At 44.2% G+C, this 21,895-nt stretch overlaps 1 protein-coding gene across 2 annotated transcripts in view; it reads right to left on the bottom strand.

The window, feature by feature from the left end:
- Window positions 1-676: 676 nt before the first annotated feature.
- The window catches only part of DDX20 (DEAD-box helicase 20), a 28,273-nt gene continuing 7,054 nt past the window's right edge, over window positions 677-21,895 (bottom strand). For both annotated transcript variants that reach the window (XM_066600037.1, XM_066600039.1), the window contains exons 3-12: window positions 19,150-19,244; window positions 18,893-19,061; window positions 13,598-13,712; window positions 11,873-12,015; window positions 11,652-11,790; window positions 10,347-10,405; window positions 10,160-10,242; window positions 8,591-8,696; window positions 6,006-6,107; window positions 677-3,964 (exon numbers count right to left, since the gene is read on the bottom strand). In XM_066600037.1, the coding sequence (XP_066456134.1) occupies window positions 2,820-3,964; window positions 6,006-6,107; window positions 8,591-8,696; window positions 10,160-10,242; window positions 10,347-10,405; window positions 11,652-11,790; window positions 11,873-12,015; window positions 13,598-13,712; window positions 18,893-19,061; window positions 19,150-19,244 (2,156 nt within the window). In that variant the 3' untranslated portion in view covers window positions 677-2,819. The remainder of the gene's footprint in view (window positions 3,965-6,005; window positions 6,108-8,590; window positions 8,697-10,159; window positions 10,243-10,346; window positions 10,406-11,651; window positions 11,791-11,872; window positions 12,016-13,597; window positions 13,713-18,892; window positions 19,062-19,149; window positions 19,245-21,895) is intronic.

Genomic DNA, 21,895 nt, shown 5'->3' with positions numbered 1-21,895 from the left:
AGAAGAAAAATCAGACTACTGTACAGTGAAGGAAGGACTCATGAACATGGTCCTATTGTTGTGCCACAGAGCCATTGAGTTGTACAGCAGCATATAAGCTTATGAGCACTTATTGTACTGCCATATGTCTCAAGAGTAAATGTGGTTTTCTTCTGTCGGTTTCCATATCGATCCAAGAAAAAAAAAAAGTTCCATGTTCCATTGGATTGCATGTCTGGAGCTAATCTCTATTAATGGCCCATCCTTAGGTTGATTTCTGCAGGAAGCTGAAAGCTGCGTTCTCTCTGCAGTGGTCAGATGAGCACACCAGCTTGGTGCACAGTTGATCAGCAGGGATCCCAGGAGATGGAACCCCGCTGATCTATTATTGGTGAGGATAGGCCATCAATAGGTCAAAACGGACAACCCTGTTAAGGCAGGTGTAACTTGTTGGACTTTTTTTCCCAGCATGAACAGGCATGTAGCTACCAAATATTGAACTAGTGATTACAAACTTATTTAAGCGTTTTCCCTTTGAGCACCAACATCACTCATGTTTGAAAAAAAATGTCATATCTCGCCTTTGACTATGGCCATTGTACATGCTTTAAATGCGGATTATTTTTATAACTTGTCACTGTTATTACAGCACCCACAGACTGACTTTAGTCAACACACGACAAAAAGGACAACGATCAATGCATAAACAACATGGAAATCCAGTTTATTGATGGCATACATCATCGTCATGTTCCGTAACAATATATTTTTATATAGACAAGAGAGAATTTTACCTTTGACCAACAGCATAAATAACCATTACAAGTGTATAACATGTCGCAGTCAAAGAGGTACAGTACTTGGTAGCTTTCACATTTCGGTGCAGAAAGGAAATTGTATACAGGTCAGTATTTAGCGGTATGTACTCCACCTTGTAGCCTTCTAATTTCTAAATACAACATCCAGAAGGAACACAAAAAAGCAGTCATTGAAGCAACTGGGGATATAACCAGCGCTTTGGGATCTGTACAGATTCAGCCGACATCCCAGAGTAACATAGTAAAGAATAAGATAAAACAGGGTTTAAAACTGTATGTCCCTTTAAATAGGAGATACTGGCTTTTGGAATGATAGATGAAGAGAGCAATTAGCCTAAAATACCGATTAGCAGAACACCAGGAGCCGATTGGATCGCTTTCCAAAATTCTTTCCCGTTTGTCTAATTAAAGCTATGGGCCTAAGTTCCGATAACTGCATGCAGTAGAAACCAGCAGATATTGCCAAATGAGAGAGCAGCAGTATCTGCAAAATCTGCACCCCTTCCCAGGTGCAGGTGGGTGAGCCTTTGACTGCTTGCGGTTAGCTCATTATGGGTCTGTACCCCAATGGGTAAGTACAACTTTATAATGAACTGTTTTACTTGCTACAGTAAATGTTAAAAAGGTAATAAAAAAAGACCTAAATAAATTTCGTGCCCACAGCTTCCACGAAGACCAAAGTGTCTCCATGGTTACAGACTACAAACAAACCTTCTATAATCTCAGCCTGAAGCTATATTTCCAATGCTCCCCATCTTTTTACTTACCTGCCAAATGTGCATTACTAAGAAGTTGGGGATAGATAGAAGATATGGTATGCAGGATCAGACTACTCCGTTCTAATCACCTTGACCCCAGAGATCATGAGAATGACATACCCCAAGTCCCCCTAGTAAATAGAAAGAAAGTCTGTATGCATGACCATCACTCTACACCTCTATTCGCGGTCTATGGATATAGACGAGCGATGCACATTTGGCCATTTCCTTCAGTCCAGTCCCATAGAAGGCTCAAGGCACAGCACCTCAGAATACATTGTATTGCCAACTGCTGCAGCCTTCCTTCTCGGAGCTGCCTGGTCTGTCACTAAGCAATCTGGGGGTATAGAAACAAAGAATGATCACTTCTGTAGGCACTGCTGGATGAAAAGACTTCAATAGGTCTGAGGTCAAGTTCCATTAACTTGATTAAGTGCAAGAACTACCAATGTGGTACGAGACGGCAGCGGTCTCTTCACCTGGATTGTAGAAGGATAGAAGGATTGATGCGTTTGAGCTGTGGTGCTGGCGAAAGCTGTTGTGTATGCCCTGGACAGCGAGAGTAACAAACAGAGAAGTCCTGAATCAAATAAGACCCGATATATATCACTGGAGGACAAGATGACCATACTCAGATTCACATATTTTGGTCATGTAATGCAAGCAGAGTCGCTAGAAAAATCTATAATGCTTGGACAGATGAGTGGCAAAAGAAGACCCGGCCGCCAAAGGACACGATGGCTGATACTGTCATGGATATCAAACAATTGAAAGAAGCAGTGCAAAATCCAAAAACAGAGGGTGCTTTTACAGTCGTGACTAATAATAATAATTTCATAATCCTGATGAAGAGACCAAACCATTATGACGCAATAGTTACTCTTGCATCTAAGTTACTGGAACTTGACATTGAACCTATTCGAGCCCTTTCATCCAGCAGTGCCACAAGAAGTTATTGTATCTACACTCCCAGACTGCATGAAAGCCGATAGGTCCTCTTTAATTCCTATAAACTGTCCGTAGGTTCAGTGCTCCTTTAGCGTTTTAAAAGGGAACACTTTACAAAACTAGTAGTTCTGTATTATTCTCATAAGATCAATATAAGATTCCAAATCATGCACAAGTTAGTCTTACGAAACCAGTAGCAAGAAAAGTTTGGCAGAACAAAAAACTAAAATGCTGAGTTTTCTAAGGAACGCTAATAATAAAATGAATGTGTAGGGTGAGTGTCAGTAAATAAAACAAGTGCACCTAATATGAGGCATCAAGGCTTTAGCATTTCGTGGAGGTAGACAGAGTGCATATGGTATGCAGACATCCAGTTGGAGCATTTATAAACGTTTCTGTAATAAGAGCTTGAGACAGCAGAGTGGTAGTTCTGCCATGCTTGATAATATGATCGCCAGTAGTCAGCATAACTCATGTTGCCATAAGGAAAAGCACTGGCATTCATATAGTCCAGCTGATACATGTCATCCTGTGTTTCCTGACATAGTTCTCTTCTGGACAGTTGTGTTCCTTTTTTACCCCGTTTCCTAAGCTTTTTGGAATTGCTGATAATTACGTCTTTTGTAACATTCGCTTTGACCACGTCAGCCTGCTGCACGTCTTCTGAAGATGCTGGAAAGTCATCCACGTTCGACTGGACAACAGCAGCCCCATCTGTCCTTTCAGCCGAGAGGTCTGGGTAAGAGTTTGACTGTTCCTTGGTCTTCAGTTTCTCCTGCGAATGCCTGGATTCGTCGCTACTGTCTTCAGTCTCCGATAGGGAGCTGGACGAGCTATAACTATCGCCACTGGATATCACACTTGACTTACATTGTTCTGGAGTGTCTACAGCGTCGGAAATCATATCTATCGAGCTATTGTCCAGAGTGTCAGAAGAAAGTCTCTCTGCACGGCTTCCTGTGTCGGTGTAAACACGGATGACTTCCACATGTTTTTCTAAACCTTCCTTAATAAACTGTTCGTAATCTTCAACAAGTTCTGCAAAAGATGATGTGCAAACCACGGGGCGTTTAAAGGAGGACAAACTTGGAATTTTAGGAAGGGAAGTATCCTGTACCTGTTGGGTTTTGCTGTCACTACTCAAGCCTTCAATTGTCCTTTTAGTTTTACTGCTATCAGTTGGTTTCTTAGGCAAGCTACAAGTCTCTGTGTGCATCCATTCTTGTGGATCTTCTTTTTCTATAGACTTCTTTTTGGCAACTTTCTTTTGCTTCGGTTGAGTAGTTTTAGTATTTTTCCTGCTTATGCCTAATTCTGGTAAAGTATTTAGACCTATATTTTGTGTTTTGATAGAATCCTCTGCTTTGACATCAGACATTACGGCCAGAGACGTATTCTTCATTGACATGATCTCGACATTCCAGTCACAAGCTTCCTCCATTAGCCCATCTGGAATTGGTTCTGTACAAAAAGGAAAATAAGGAATAAAATCATATAATCATGAAAAGCTAAGATAGAATGAAATAGTCTGGGAAGTGGGGGAGTCAGTAAAACATATGACTTAGGACACTCTCAGACATGCGTTCAGATCAACGTGGCTTGAAACGGCAGTATTTAACCTCGATTTCAAATGGCATTTTTGAAAGCGTGGTAGAGAGTTTGATGCTTTTTAATGTACCCCATCATTGTGATGGTGATTAGGTGTATTAAAAAATGCGAAAACACAGAAAAATAGAGCAGATAGAGCTTGAAAAACACCACGTTCAAGTGCAGGTCTGCGAGGCCCCATTGAAATCAATGGGAGCGTTGTAACGCGATTAGCGCAGAGCTTGGGACACTGCGCTAATCATGGTAAGAAAACAGTAGGTGTGAGAGCGGCCTTAGGTGCAAACTTCAGTAATCATGCTCTAGTTATTCCATGCCCTACACACACACTCATTCTTTGAATGAAAGAGACAAAAGCAGCAGAATGGGCATAGTGTGGTTTCACACCTGCACTGGGGATTCCGCTTTCCTGCTCTGTTCGGTGAGCCGAAAAGGGGAACCCTCACGGCCAAACGGTTTAGTCTCTTGATGTAACTGAACAACGTCGGGTGGACCCCATTGACTATAATGAGGTTCGTCTGCTTTCCACCCAGCTGCCCGGCTTTTGGATGAAAGAAAAAAAGCTGCATGCAGCATTTTCAGCTGACGGAACCTCCGGCTGAAGGTTCCAACGCACATTTGAAACCGGCCTTACTTGTTGTTTCTGATGTGTACATTCATTTCTAGAAAGTGGATGGTGCATATGCTTATCCTGCCCTCTGGCTGAGAGCAGCAATTTATGGCCCCTCATTTTTAGAAGCAGTCTAAATTGCACAGATTTGGCCCCCCACCGCGTAACTAACTTTTGCGATAGGTTTTAAAATTAAAGTAAAAGAGGGTTTCTCATTGGACAGCCCCATTATAGGCTATGGGCAACTTGTGACATAGGAAAAAATAAATAAAAGATTTTGAACCCTTTGAAATTTAATTTTGGATTCAGGGTTTCCTAGGGGGTTTTCTCTTCCTGCCAATATACAATAACGCCATCTGCTGGCTAGAGCCAGTACTGCGGTATGGGACATGCTGGAGAGGCCCCCAACTACAGAGCAGCCAGTAATATACAGTAAGAATATCCTGCCAGACATCTTTCGACATTGGAGCTGTACAGCCTTCAATCAGAATGTCTTTAGACGTCAGACAGTGGATTGGAAAGGGTTAAATGCTAGTGGTTTCCCAAGTTAAAAATAAGCAGCACCAAATTTTAGGCTGCAACCCCCCTTCCATCAATTATTTTTAGACCCCCATGCTCCAAGTTGAAACTTTTCTAATGTTGATGAGTGCCTCCCAGTAATATATGCTGGATGTGCGTGCGGTCTGTGTGTCTAGGGTGATGCTGCATTACTAACCCTTATGTATCAGCACAGCTTTATTCCTAATTCTACAGCCTAGGAGGGATCTCTTCTCCCTTGTGCTGACAGACTGATACAAAGGAGTATAAGATCCCCCACCGCAGTCCATCATGAGCTCTCACCTATCTCTCTACACCGATACACAGCCGATGTGATCCCACCTCCCTCTCTACTGCCTGTCTGTCTACTCCCCAATACTCTGGATGCTCTTGTCCTTCTCCATATCCTGATCTATGGTGTACAACCTTCTCTCTTCTCTGTATTAGAGATGGCAGCCAGTTAGGTGAAGGAGTTAAATAGGCTGTAAGATGGTAGGAAAGCTTTATTGAAGACAATTTAGAAAATAGTTTAATACAAGACAGGTCCATAATCCTTTAAGGTTTAGTGGCAGTAACAATGACACCATTACAATAGTGCTGTCATTTGCAAATAGGGTATGGAGCGTGAAGCTTCGGACACAAACCAATGTTCTTAATGAGAGCAGAAGTTCATGTGTCGTGAAGATACAATTTGCATAATTATAGTCTAGTTCCTCTCTTACTGAAAATCAGTCCCCCAATTGTATTTACCAGGCAGTGGAAGCAATCGAAGGTTGCACTTCTGAGCTATTGACATCATCAAATTCTCTTCTTCTCCCCGACAGCAGTAAGAGACAGAAAGTCCATAGGTACCTGTAACCAGACAGTTATATCATTAGATAAGCCTTCGTACATTTTCTGAAAAGTGGAACTATTTGAAAGCAAAAACAGAAAGTCAGCAAGCCACAACATTTCTTGCACTTCCAGATATCAATCCATCAATAAAGTAAATTAAAGTGGAACTCCCTTTCCTCATACACTCTTCATGTGGCTACGTGCAGCGGGTCTTCCCGAGATCATCTTGCTGCCATACGGTTGGCAGCATAAGTCGGCACATCTGCTCCATTTATGAACCAAAATTAGCATCTAGCTAGACCTAGATCCCAGGAGAGTCTGCAGTGATCATTTCAGGCTGCTTCCTCCACTGTAGAGAGGAGCAGACGTCTGGGCAGGGATTTACTGCTACCAGAACTGATGTTGTACTACTCAGTCCTCGGCATTTAGATTTTTCACATCATACCTTGATAACTCTCCTACCATGTGGAATCTTAAAGTGTACCTTAAAACTAAGGGCTCATTCCTTAAACGTTGCATGGATCACGTAGCATTTTACCGCCATGGGAGCTGGCTATTGAGCCAATGTGGTAGCGTGCAAGCAAGTTGGCAACATTAGAGATCCATGATCCAACTTGATGATAACCAGTGCTGGACGCCCGCACCGCACAACTGAAAGCTACACTCCTTCTCAAAAAATTAATTAATTAAAAAATTCGGCCCCCAGGAAAAAGTTGTTGTTTTGCTACAAAACTCGGCATGTAGTTATATCTCAGGCAGATATGCAAATGATTAGTGTTGTGGTGCGATTAGATGTACGGTCCTACCACCTGAGGCCCTAGATGTGGGTCCCTCCTTTTGCCCTCTAAAAAGGCTCTCAGGGGCTCCTTGTGTGTAGTGATTTCTTCTTCCGCTTGTGTAGAGCTTGTTGGCCACTAGACGCCTCTACGACGCAGAGAAGAGATGTCACCCCATTACCAGTCTGAGAGGGGCGCATTATTGGGATGTGAGAAGCTGAATGGTTGTATTGATGAATTGTCCCCCACCTGGGCTGTTCTGACCAGACTGTTAGGAGGTGTTGGGACCAGTGGGATGTAGGAGGGCACAACAGGCGACCGGGCTCAAAATGCCCCCAAAAGACCACAAGTTGAGAGGATTGTCTAATTGTCCGACAAGCACCAGCAGCTCAAACTGTTTCATTGTCCTCATCCACAGAGAAGTGGCGCCATCGTTACACTCCTGTGTCGGTCAGAATCATTTCCAGGTGCTTGGCTGAAGGACATTTGGTCTTACATGTCCCTCCGTATCACATCTTGTATCCAAGCTAGAGGCTGCATAACAGGGTACTAGAGCCTTCATGCCTGCCAGTATCACATCTTGTATCCAAGCTAGAGGCGGTACAACAGGGTACTAGAGCCTCCATGCCCACCCATATCCCATCTTACATTCAAGCTAGAAGCGGTACAACAGGGTACTAGAGCTTCCATGCCCACCCATATCCCATCTTACATTCAAGCTAGAAGCGGTACAACAGGGTACTAGAGCCTCCATGCCTGCCCATATCACATCTTGTATTCAAGCTAGAGGCGGTACAACAGGGTACTAGAGCCTCCATGCTCGTACGTATCGCATCTTGTATCCAAGCTAGAGGACTTACAACAGGGTACTAGAGCCTCCATGTCCATCTATATCACATCTTGTATACAAGCTGGAGGCGGTACAACAGGGTACTAGAGCCTCCATGCCCATCTAGATCACATCTTGTATACAAGCTAGAGGCAGTACAACAGGGTGCTAGAGCCTCCATGTCCATCTATATCACATCTTGTATACAAGCTAGAGGCGGTACAACAGGGTACTAGAGCCTCCATGCCCATCTAGATCACATCTTGTATACAAGCTAGAGGCAGTACAACAGGGTACTAGAGCCTCCCTACAAGGATTCAGTTTTCCACAATAAATTATCCTTTTGCTCTGATATTGTAATCACTTACTTACATCAACGTTACAATCACATAGAGAAAGTTTCAATCCCTTTCCGACAAATTCTTCTAGGGGAGGGATTGGTTTTTACAAGAAGTGTATATTACAAACAGGCTTCTCTCAGTGATGGTGAAACTATATGTAACTGGAAGTACATTTTAATGACCGGGCTAAATGTGTCAAAAAAAACATAAATTATGAAAAAAATAAAATGAACAAAAATAACAAAAAGATGAATTTATTACAGAGTAAAAATATTTTTTGTTACTAAGACTATGTAAAAACTTCTAAAACAGTGAAATACTGTGTTCCATTGGTTTGAAAAAAAGAGAGATGTAAAAATAGATGGAGGTGAAGGGAGGAGGTGGGGAAAAAAGAAAAAAATCATTACATATAAATATAATGAGTAAGAGTTATATTTTGCATTGGAGGTTTTGTACACGCCGATTTGAAAGAAAGCTTTTTCTATTGCTCTTCATCACTAGCTATAAAATATTTACATTAAACAGAATATTTATATGACAAACAAAGCAGATTACCAAAACGCCCGGCTCTTCCAATTCGGTGCATGTATGTCTCCCAGTCATTTGGTACATCCAGATTTATAACCAAGTTTACTTTCTCAGCATCGATACCACGTGATGTCTAACGGACAAAAAAAAAATATATTCTATAATTATATTAGTTCTCTATTGCAAGGCGGCTCTAAAGTAGTTTCATATAGATAAAACACCCACAACGGGTTACCTTCTGGGCTACCAATACCTGCAACAAACCTACACCCTGGTAAAATGGGATCACCTGGTAGTTGGTACGCATTATGGTGATATGAATATACATCCAGTGAACAATTCAGTGTGAGTTCAGTTTAAGAAGCCCACAAGGGTGTTTCCATATTGTTAGCATGCAGAATCACTCTTGTATCCACCTGACACCATTTCAATTAAAGTTACAAAATGTCACATTTCTGGCTTTTAACACATTAATGGAAGGTGGCCGAAGCCTCTCTCATGTCTTTCCTCTTAAAGGGGTTGTCCCGCGAAAGCAAGTGGGGGTATACACTTCTGTATGGCCATATTAATGCACTTTGTAATGTAAATTGTGCGCCATACAGAAGTTATTCACTTACCTGTTCCGTTGCTAGCGTCCTCGTCTCCATGGTGCCGTCTAATTTTCAGCGTCTAATCGCCGGATTAGACACACTTGCGCAGTCCGGTCTTCTTCTTTTCTGAATGGGGCCGCTCGTGCCGGAGAGCGGCTCCTCGTAGCTCCGCCCCGTCACGTGCCGATTCCAGCCAATCAGGAGGCTGGAATCAGCAATGGACCGCACAGAAGACCTGCGGTCCACCGAGGGTGAAGATCCCGGCGGCCATCTTCACCAGGTAAGTAAGAAGTCACCGGAGCGCGGGGATTCAGGTAAGCACTATCCGGTTTTCTTTTTTAACCCCTGCATCGGGTTTGTCTCGCGCCGAACGGGGGGGCTATTGAAAAAAAAAAACCCGTTTCGGCGCGGGACAACCCCTTTAAGGCCTTATTTACATGACCAATAGTGACTCGCGCCTGAGATTCTCAAACACGACTTACAATGTACAGCACAGCACATGGGCTCCCATTTGAGTGCTATGCGGGACAAAGCACATTTGAATGTACAACTCTCGTGTAAGACTCATGCGAAAGTAGGGAATGCTGCCATTTTTTGCTCTCGCAGCATTGCACAAAACCTACATGAGAATATCGGCCATGTAAATACGGCGTTATTCACACATCAGTATTTTCTAAGCCAAAACTAGGAGTGGAACATTAAGAGAGAAAGTAGAATACAAAGACTTGCATTTCTTCCGTATTTTGGACTCACTCCTGGTTTTGGCTTAGTTAAAATGATGAATAAATACCGACGTGTGAATAAGCCCTTCGTCTCTTATAAAAGGGAGAAAAAAAAAGCCTTAATGCAAAAATGCCGAGTGTGACACTGTAACACACTGCTTCCAAATTCTTTTCGAACTGCTCCATATTGTTCTATATGTTGTGCAATCATCTGTCTTAATTAGTCAAATTAAATCCACTGGTCAACGATTCAGTAAAAAAACTTTAATATTTAAGTTACTTACAAGATCAGTAGAAATGAGGACACGGCAATGATACTGCTTCAGCTTGGCCATTGCATCAAGTCTTTGGTTTTGGTTCATGCTGCCTGTGGGGGGACAACAAAAGATTCATAATGCAGATAATGGCTATATCTTATACAATAAATTGCTTAAAATGTCAAAAAGCGAAAAAGGCCAGAAATCAACTTACCAGATATACACACGGCAGGAAAACCCTTGGCTGTGAGAACATCACAGAGATGTTGGGCCCTAGAACATCAAATGGATATAAGTCACGACGTAGAATCCTAAAGGTCGTTTAAGACAGAATGATTCTTTCGAATGAACCAAAGTGAACAATCATCGTTTGCTCTAAAAACGAGCCGTGGTGAACAATAATTGGTCATTTTTCGTTGGTTATTTCATACAGGCATAAAATTCATTGCTCAGTCTACTCAGTCACTTGTACAGAAATGTAAAAGACTGACCGATTTCTGGTTAGAACGAGCCAACGATGTATCTACTTGTCTGAACAGGCGGCACAAGAGTGAACGAAGCTAGCGGTGACGTATGTTCACATGGCAGAATTCGCCACAGAATTTTCAGTGTGAAGTCTGCCTCTAAAAACTGCGGCAAAATCTGCTACTTTCTGCTGCGGATCAGCATGCAAATTTAACTCTGGCAAATGGACAAAATGTGGAATTTCAATGTAGAAAAATCACATTTCCACATCAAAATGATTTTCTGCATTGGAATTCCACATGTGGATTTTGCCCAGTGACAGGACCAAATCCGCACATGGGTCCATGGCAAGAACCACGGCAGAAAGATGCTGATTTGTTATGGCTTTTAGAGGCAGAATTAATGCGGAAAATTCCACGGCTGTATGCACATACCCTTAGGCCACTCTCACACGTGTTTTTGGCAAAATGCTGCACTGTCGATTGTGGCAGTTTGCCGCAATTTCACTTTCGTTTTAGGAAGCGGGTTCCTCCGACAGGGGGTTTTAGTGCACCTTGATGAGGTGCGCTAAACGTTCTAAAATAGAGCAGACAGTGTAAGAAAACAACGTGACCGAGCACATTCTGCGAGGCCCCACTGAAATGAATGGGAGTGTGTCAAAAACGTGGGAGGGTGGCCTAAGAGTTCCTTCACTTATTTGCTGCAGAATTTCCGCTGTGGAATTCGCTTCAGAGAACTCGCATCATTTTTAGTACAAGCTGTTTGGGCGAGATTTAAAATCTCATCTACATGGACTAGAAAGTTTTTGACACAGAATCTGCAGCATATCTGAAATACGCCAAGGATTCTAAATCTGCAAATCATTGTAAGTTATGGATTATGCGTTTAACCTTTGAAATTGAAGCATGCAGCAATTCTGCACCGAAATCCACAAAGTGCAGATTTGCTGCCAATTTTTCAGTGAGCCCCCCCCCCCCCCATGTGAAGGCACCCTAACAGAACAGACTAGTAAAACATGCGGGTGGACAGTAAGCAATAGAGAGAGTAGCATTACCTGCTATGTAAGTTAGAAAACACCAAGGCTTGGTTAAAGGGAACTCTACTGAACAATTCTTGCAAATGCTGCACTTTTTCTTCAAAAGTCTTGTGCGGAAGAGGATGTGAATTCACCACCTTGTAATACTGCTTTAACCCTTGCAGAGCACAAAGACAAATGTTAAGGCCAATACAAATGCCGATAGTTCTTGATTCTTTTGCGGATCGCATGCTACATACCTATAAGGCTGGGGTCAGATACATTCAACCTGACAAATGTTGGTTCCCTCATATACCTGGTCAGCGCCTTAGCCAAGGATTCTGGGTACGTGGCTGAAACAGCTAACATCTGCTTGTTGGCAGGAAGAGAGGAGTAAATCCAGCTGATGAAAAAAACAGAACATTATCATTTACTAGAAGACTAAAAATAAAACGATAAAAGCAAAACTTGTCCACAATGGTAATCTGAAGGATTTCTGCATGTTCTTAGGCAAGAGTTAGGGTGGTTTCGCATGAGCGTATACGAAAAATGCAATGTTTTTATGCTTGTATCTGTGCATTTCACTGTACTTTTCATACTGACCCGGACTGTTCACATGGGCGTGGGACACAGACGCTTCCCGAGTTAGGCGGCCATTTAGGCTAATTAGTCTCCAGTGTGCTCTTTCCCCCCACAAAATTGCACAGTGTATTTGTATTTTGATTTGTGTATTTGCACAATCCCATAGACTCCTATGGGGCCCTTGGTGCACAAATGAGCACTAAAATAGCGCATACTGCGTTTGTTTTTTTTTGTGCACGAAAATTAAAATAAACCCATTGAAGACAATGGGTTCTATTCTCCTCCAATTGTTCGCGCAAACACGCTAATGTGAAATCACCATTAGGGGTGTGAAGGACTGAAGGGACAAAAACACCCTCTTAGGAGTTCAATATTAAAAAGACTCACCATCTTTTTGCACTCTTCTCCGATGACAGCACAAGTTAGCGCCTGTCACACCGATTACAGAGATATGTCTGCTGGGTGGATCTATGCAGTAGTTCTGGAGAAACTTCCATTTTATTAGTAGCAGCCAGACCCAGAACTAGTCTTAGATATTCATGAGCTGCAGACTAGCCACACCCACACTGCCCTCCAGCCAATCATTGACAGCTCCCTCTATGCACAGTAAGAAGCAGAGAGCTGTCAATCATTGGCTGCAGGTGGGGTGGGTGGAGCTAGTCTGCAGCTCAGGAATATCCAGGACTACTTTAAGTAATCCTCTGTGTGCTGCTACTGATATAAGGTGAGTTTCTCCTAAATAAACTGCACAGATCCGTATAGCAGACATATCACTGTGACATGGACTATGTTTGCTATGTGGAAGTAGTTTTGGAGAAAACTGACTTATATCAGTAGCAGCACACAGAGGATTACTTAAAGTAGTCCTAGATATTCATGAGCTGCAGACTAGCTCCACCCATCCCACCTGCAGCCAATGATTGACAGCTCTCTGCTTCTGAGGGTTCCCACACACTTGCGTTTTTTTGTTAAAGCGATTGTCAATGGGACTTTCTAATGTTAAAAACGCAACAAAAACGCAATTGCGTTGCGTTTTTAACATTAGAAAGTCCCATTGACAATCGCGTTAACAAAAAACGCAAGTGTGTGGGAGCCCTGACTGTGTAGAGAGAGCTGCCAATCATTGGCTGGAGGGCGGGTTGGGTCTGGATATGGTGTAACTCATGAATATACTAGGACTAGTTCTGGGTCTGGCTGCTACTAATAAAATGTAAGTTTCTCCAAAACTCCTGCACAGATCCACACAGCAGACATTTTAGTGTAACAGGCACTACCTTACGGTGCTCTCCGTGATGGCTGAAAAAAAGATGATGCGAGGTTCCCTTTAAGGGAGGAGCTGATGTTTGTGTATTCTTCATATTTAACGTTCAATTAAAGAGACAATTAACTTAGAAATGTCTTACTTAATTTGCTCCTGGAAGCTTCCTTCTTCTAGCAGTTTGTCCGCTTCATCAAGAATAAATAGACGGATGCTGGATGTGTTGAGGAAGCCAATTTCTATTAATTGCTTTATTCGGCCTGCAACATGGAAAAAAAAATGACATTTTCATGTAAGACCAGCCTGGCAGACGCAGCCTGGCAAAAGAAGACAGTTTATTTCTACACATAATTAAAGCGGATCGTCATGTAAGCCAGGAATGGACTGCAGCCATCTGCAAACAGATTCCAAAAAACCGAAGCCCCGACGGCCGGCGCTGCACTGAACATTTGTGTTACTTCTCAGGAGAAATCATGAGTACGACTGAGAGAACAGTCGCCGCCCAGCAATACTAGCAATGCCCACTGCAAAACAACATCACCAAAATGGCATTTTTATCATTAATTTGTTTCCCAGAACCGATCAGTCTAGTTGCAATTTTACCCTGATTGAATAAAGCTGCTACAATATAGTAGACCCAGTGCGAGACACGGGGATGGCCTCCAGGGGTCTTTGGGTCCCTTTTTCTTGCCCCTTCCCTCAGACCCAGCATTGGGTATTGCACACGGTTTCAGATCTGAGCTTGGAATGAAAAGTCACCAAGTCGGGTCCGATCCACGGCGATCCTATGACTAGCAGTCCTGGAATGTACAAAGTGGGCCACAACAATGGCCCAGCACTGCACGGTTATGGAAGCAGGCCAAAAGGAAATCTATGTTACCCATGGCAACCAATCACAGTACTGCTTTCATTTTACCTCAGCGGTAAAAGAAATGGCAACCAATCACAGCGCAGCTTTCATTTAAAGGGGTTGTCTCGCGAAAGCAAGTGGGGTTCAGCACTTCTGTATGGCCATATTAATGGACTTTGTAATATACATCGTGCATTAATTATGAGCCATACAGAAGTTATTCACTTACCTTCCCTGCGCTGGCGTCCCCGTCTCCATGGCTCCGTCTAATTTCAGCGTCTAATCTCCCGATTAGATGCGCTTGCGCAGAAGGGTCTTCTCCCATCTGTTCGGTCCGGCACGAGCTGCATTCTGGCTCCGCCCCCTTCTACGCATCATTGCGTTGCTCCGCCCCCATCACATGTGCCGATTCCAGCCTCCTGATTGGCTGGAATCGGCACACGTGATGGGGCGGAGCTACGCGATGACGCCGCTGCTGCCGGGCAGACCCGAAGGCGGAAGACCCTTCTGCGCAAGCGCGTCTAATCGGGCGATTAGACGCTGAAGTTAGACGGAGCCATGGAGACAGGGACGCCAGCGCAGGGAAGGTAAGTGAATAACTTCTGTAGGGCTCATATTTAATGCACGATGTATATTACAAAGTGCATTAATATGGCCATACAGAAGTGCTGAACCCCGCTCGCTTTTGCGAGACAACCCCTTTAACCTCAACGGTATAAGAAATGGCAACCAATCACAGCACAGTTTTGATTTTACCTCAGCAGTATAAGAAATGTCAACCAATCACAGCGCAGCTTTTATCTTACATCAGCGGTATAAGAAATAGTAACCAATCACAGCGCAGCTTTCATGTTTCCTCAGCAGTATAAGAAATAGCAACCAATGACAGCACAGCTTTCATGTTACCTCAGCGGTATAAGAAATGGCAACCAATCACAGCGCAGCTTTTATTTTACCTCAGAGATATAAGAAATGGCAACCAATCACAGCGCAGCTTTCCTTCTACCTCAGCGGTATAAGAAATAGTAACCAATTACAGCGCAGCTTTCATTTTACCTCAGCGGTAAAAGAAATATCAACCAATCACAGCGCAGCTTTCATGTAATCTCAGCAGTGTAAAGGTGCCCTCACAGCTGTGAGAAAACTGCACGATTTTTGAGCAATGCGAGCGTGCTAAAAAACGCAGAATTCTGAAACCCGTGCTTTTCAATGGTTTCATTCCCATGTGCGATGTTTGGAGATCTGCGACTCTCTGCCTGCCCTATATGCTGGCGTTTTGCACTTTTTGTCTTGCCCAGGTTTCCCTATGAAGCCTCTGATTTATCACAACGCACACATTTGTGATGTCTGTGCAAATCATGGGTGGATGCGATGTAAGAGTACTCTCAGGAAAAGGCATGGCTGACGCTCAAAGAAACATTCCACAAGCACATATGCGATTTTCCCACGATTTAATTACGGTGATATCACGATCGCCGATGTGAAGGAGCCCTAAGAAATGAAAGCTGGGCTCTAACAACCAATCACAGCGCAGCTTTCGGTTTACCTCAGCTGTGCAAGAAATGAAAGCTGGGTACGCAAACTGGGAATGGAGAAAGTAGCTCCACAGCGCCACCTACTGGCCTGACTCGTGAACAGGCATGCCTCAAGTAGTTTCCTAATTAGAATTAATGTAGATCACGTTGCGCAGATTTACACGGTTTTAATTCATTGTTTATCTGTCATGGAGGCCATAAGATAAATATAAGGGTGTAGTACACCCACCGCTCTGTTCACTTCTAAGTTATGGCACAAAATGATGGACAAAACAGCGGAAAAGGGTGCGCTATCATGATCCGCAGAATGCCGGAGGGCGTGCCTGAAACATTAAAGTTACTGGGGCCCACCTGGTGCCCGCCATGTTGGGCATCTAGCAGTTTTTCTCTCGCCGTTTGGCTTTAGATGTAATGCATTCAGAAAGTCTGCAGACCCACTTCTTTTACATTTGTGCCACGTCTCCCCCTTCTTTCTGCACTCAGCGCCCCATAATGACAAAGTGAAAACACAATGTTAGTTTTTCATTTTTAGAGAATTTACAAAGCTTTTTAACATTTTGCACTAACGTAAGTATTCACACCCTCTGGTATAACACTTGAAACGGAGCTCTGGGGCTCCCATTTCTCTGGATGATCTTTCAGATGTTTCTACACCCTGACTGGAGTCACTTGTGGCAAATTCAGCTGAATGGAGATCATTTTAACCCTTTCCAATCCATTTATTTTTCCTCATCCATTCTCCCCAGCTCCAAATAAATTGGAGCTGGGGAGAGTGGATGAGAAAAAAATAAATTTTCCTTTCACCCCCCTGATCTGACAGAGTTCAGGAGGGTGCCGGCGGTCACATAACCGTCGGAGAATGTGGATGTAATACTTCCGCATTCTCCCTACAGTCTCCCGGCTCGGCGATCATGTGACGGCTGAGGTCAGGTGGCACCCGGTGGTCACATGATCGGCGGGCAGAATGCGGAAGTAACACTTCTGCATTCTCCCTTCGGCCTCCCGACTCGGCGATCATGTGATAGCTGAGGTCAGGTAACACCAGGCGGTCACATGATCGCTGGCCAGAATCGATCTGCATTACATAGCGCTAATTGAGCGCTATGTAATGAGTAAAGGAGAAGGCAGAAAGGGTTAAAAATCCTTTCTGCCTTCTCCTCAAGGGTCCTCGATGGGGACCAGTGCAGTAGTGCATCTGCACCCAATGTGTCTGACGATGGGGTGCAGATGCACTCCTGCACTGCAGTGTCAGGCCTGTCCCAACATTGGAGCTGTGGAGGAAAATGATGATGTCGGGACAGGCCTGACATTGGATTGGAAAGGGTTAAGGGACTGGCCCCTGTCAATATAAGGTCTCACAGCTCACAATGCATATCAGAGCCAAAACCAAACCATGAGGAGGAAAGAACTGCCTGTAGAGCGCAGAGACAGGATTGTGTGGAGGCACAGAGCTGGAGAGGGCTACAAAAAAGGTTTCTGGTGTGCTGAAAGTTCCCAAGAGCCCAGCGGCCTCCAGAATTAAGAAAAGTAAAAAGATTCGAACAACCAGAACTCTCAATAACTAAGTTATTGGGAGGGGGTGGACAAAGAACCCAAGGGTCACTCTGGCTGAGTTCTCAAGATCCTGTGTGCAGATGGGAGAAACTTCTAGAAGGTCAACCATCACTGCAGCGCTCCACCAATCTGGGCTTTATGGCAGGGGGGCTAGAAAGAAACCTTTCCTCAGTAAAAGACACATGAAAGCCACCAAAAAGCATCTGAAGGACCCTCAGACTGTGAGAAACAAGATTCTTGGGTCTGATGAAACCAAGATGGAACTTTTTGGCTTCAATGTTCTGCCTGGAGGGAACCAGGTGCCGCTCATCACCTGCCCAATAACCTCCTACAGTGAAGCCTGGTGGTGGTAGCATCATGCTGGGGTACAGGGAGACCGGTCAGGGGGGATGGAAAGCTGAATGGAGTACAGAAATATTTTTAATAAAAACCTGATCCAGGCTGGGCAGAAGGTTCACCTTCCATAAGACAATGACCCTAACCACATAGCCAAGGCAATACAGGAGGGGCTTTAGGATGCAGCCTGAGGTCTGACTTAAAACCAATCAAACATCTGGAGAGACCTGAAAATGCCCATGGGTGGTCTCCATCCAAGCTGACAGAACTTGGGAGGATCTGTAGAAAAGAATAGCTGAAAATCTCCATATCCAGTTGTGCAAACCTTGTGGCATCATACCCAAGACAACTGGAGGCTGGAATCCCGGCCAAAGGTGCTTCAACTAAGTACCGAGTACGGGGTGTGAATACTTATGCAAAATATTAGTTTTTCATTAGTAAAAAAATGTGCAAATATATCTAACATTCTGTTTTCTCTGTTTGTCATTATGGGGTATTGAGTGCAGAATGATGGTAGTAAAAAAACCTTTTATTTATTTTTTTAGCACAAGGCCACAAGTGAGGGTGTGAAGACTTTCAGTATGCATTGTGGCACTGGTGTGCAGCCAGCCTCGTGGGTTCTGAAAAGGCCATGTGGAATTTAAAATAATAATGAATGCGACAGACGTTTATTGAAGAGACGTAATAACATCTGTGCCAACGTGTCCAGTACTTGCTCTTGGCCATCATGTCGGAGCTGCAGGCAGTATGTTACAGAGCAGAGTAATACATGGTTTTGTGGGGAAGGATTCTGTATAACTTGTAATTACGGTCCTTTTATATGGCCTGATGTAACGAGCGCGGATCAACAAGCACATCAATTGGTGCTCATTTACAGTTTTTTTTGTACACGGGCCAAGAACGATGGCTAATATGATCACCGACTGTACACGTCCCACACGGGAAGACGTACCGCCAATCGGCAAGCATTTTTATGTTCGTATAAACGAACTGATCAGCCGACGAACCTGCAGCACATTTGTCAGGTCATTTGCATGGCCCATGGATCATCAGACTGTGTCCGAAAGAATGCTCGGCCTGTGTAAAAGGAGCATTCGGAGCCCGGTGAGGTCCTCCTCAGTGATACATAGGTAAAGACATAATAGCCCATTCATTAGGTGATTACCAGGCGAGCCCACGGCTATGTGACACTTCTTCAGCCGAGGTTTGTCCTGTGGCAGTGGTGTCCCTCCTATGAAAACATGGCACTCCAATCCCTCCATCCGACTGCCTATAGCTATAATGACTGAGTGGATTTGAACAGCAATTTCTCTTGTTGGAGCCAAGATCAAGATCTAAAAAGAAATGAAAACCCACACAAGTGAACACCAGACTCGTGACACAACACAGGGACTGCAATATGGAAATACAAAGTAGGAGTACCTGCGTCGCAGTATTTTCCAGAATCAGAGAATCTAGCGCCACTGTGGAGAAGACACACGTTTTTCCAGTGCCGGACTTAGCCTGAACGATTAAATCTAAAAGTTAAGAAACAAAAAGGATTAATAATCACCGTCATCATTATTGCGGTTGTCGAGGACTTTCCTTGTTACTTTTTCCATCATTGATAAACTCTTCTCAGCACAAGACATCATTAGAGTATAGTCAGTGGGCCACCATTTGGATCCCCGCTGATGAGCTGATTACCAGCACCTATGTCACTATGGAAAGTGCGGGAAGCAGATCACGCTGATCATAGTGCAGCAACCCAGCTTGCCATTGCAGGCGCAGCCCTCACTGAATTCAATAGGAGCTACACATGCAATACCAACCTGAGCCGCTGTGCTATGGTCAGCGTAATCCGCTTCCCACGTTTACTATAGTGACAGCGGCGCTAGTAATCCAAGGGGCAGACCGCCGCCGATCATTTATTATTGACCTGTACTAAAGGCAAAAGAGCACAGGAGCTGGATCACTGAGCAGTGGAAAACATCACCTGGTCAGGTCAATCCAGATTTCTCTTGCACCACACTGATGGGACAGAATTTAGCGCAAGCAGCATTAATTGATGACCCCTTCCTGACAGCTGGTCAAAAGAGGTCAGTATCTCCAACTGATTTGCAGCTACAGCCAGAAGCTATCCGGTTTACATGGGCCACTATTCTTGCCGAAGATCTCCACACCTTGTGCAATGGCGAATTAGTGCGGTTCTGAAGACCAAAGAAGGTCCAACGCGCTACTACATGGGTGTCCCTAATAAAGTGACCATTCAGTGTATATCACTTTTTTACCTAAAGCTTCCTGCACATAAGTGGGTTGGACCGTGCATGCAGGATTCCAGTAGCAGAGTTCGACCCAGTGCCTGGCCCGTGACCCCCTGATTACCTGTCCGGTGTCTTCTGTTCAGCACTGCGAATGTGCCGTCCAGCACTCGGTCGCACATGTGCAGTAGCCGCCGGCGCTCTGTGATGACGCAGATCTCACGATATTCCTCAGTGCTCACCGTGGAAATGCCTTGGGACGGACGGCCTCCACTGACTTTAATGGAAGCCGGCCGTGCATAGCCCGCATGCTGCAATTTCTCATCCGCGAGTGGAAAATTGCACTCTATTTCCACTCATGGGCAGGAAATCAAGGATTGTCATTGCATGGCATGGGGTGGATTTGCTGCAGAATCCCGACCGTATGCAGGCGGCCTAACTAAGATTAAGCATTTACGATTGAATATTATTTATAGTCTTAAGGCAAATCTGTCATCTTACTATGTTGTCCTATGCAAGTACAGCATATAGTATTATAGCTACAGGACCGTATTACTACCATAGGAAGCAAAAAAAACGTTACTAGTAGCGATGAAAATACGGACAGATAGTATGAGTCCGATACACGGTCGATTCATGTGGAGGATACGGTTACTGGTGCCCCCTCTGGATGGTGCTGACAGGCTGCTATGTATGGGTGCCTTGCGGGGTGGAGGGAGGCGCTATCAGTTTATCCAATGTAGATCCTTGGTTATGGTTCCTGTGCAGACAGATGTCCGGATGCTATAAACCAGAGGTACCCAACCCTTTGTACCTCGTGAGCCCCATTCAACTTTTAGTGATGGTCAGGAACCATATTCAACTCAAACATGGAGGGGAGAATGTTTTAGGCTAAGGAACATGACTCACATGATTGCAAAGTTGCCCTACATCGATCCCAAACATAAGCAGAACGAGTACAAGAAATCCAAACGTGATTGATTTCTGGTTGTGGCCACTAAAAACTGCAATGCGACTGCCTCCACTTACATTAGGGTACGAATTATCAGACTCTTAGTGCGAACTTTGGCCATGCAAATCCCACCCAAACTTGTGTAGCCCTAGTGAAAAAAGTCCAGAAACAAGAAACTGCAAGGATTTCGGTGTGAAATCGGACACTAGTACAGGGGGTCCCACTTGCTGGAGGTCCGGGAAAGTCCAAGACTAATAAACACATTTTAGAGAAATGTGGTCCAAACATATGCCCCCCAATGAGAATCAAAAACCCTTCATAACGTGCTGGAAGTGCCCGCAGTTTGCAGCGCCTCTACCTGATGCTGCTGGACTAGTTAGCGTGTCCGACGTCAACGCAGCAATTACTTGCACAATGTTCCTTTCCAATTCCTGCATAGCTCTTGCCTCATTCCAGTAAACGTCCCCTTCAGAAGGTCCCACAAGAAAGAATCCGGTGGGTCAAATCGGTAACTATGGTGGCCAAAGCTGTTAGAAATGACTCAATCTGCAAAAAAGCTTGGATCTTAGGCATGGCCGCACTGGAGATGTGGCAGGTCGCCCCATCCAGATGTAGTAGCCAGGTGCCAATTTCCTCATCATCCAGTTGATTTATGAATGTGTGGAAATGTCCCACAAGCATCGCACCGGTCACAGATAGGCCCAATTATGTGTTGCAGTGATGTCGCACACCAGGATAAAAAGGGGTCTCATGCATTTTGTGAGGATTTCCAGCTGCTCGCATCTGCGTATTTTGAGAGCTTTCATAGCCGGATAAGTGAAAGCATTTCTCGTTGGTCTAGTACCCGACTACAAGAATAATCGGATTGTCGGTAACAAATCCTTCAATCCAATGGCAGTAGACAGGGCGTTCATTTTTATCACATTCTTTCAATTCAAGCACCACCGTCACTCAGTATGCATGCTGACGAATTCTC

This window comes from Eleutherodactylus coqui, chromosome 4 (assembly GCF_035609145.1).
Source record: "Eleutherodactylus coqui strain aEleCoq1 chromosome 4, aEleCoq1.hap1, whole genome shotgun sequence".
NCBI classification, from domain to species: Eukaryota; Metazoa; Chordata; class Amphibia; order Anura; family Eleutherodactylidae; genus Eleutherodactylus; species Eleutherodactylus coqui.
This window is presented reverse-complemented; position numbering and strand designations above follow the sequence as displayed.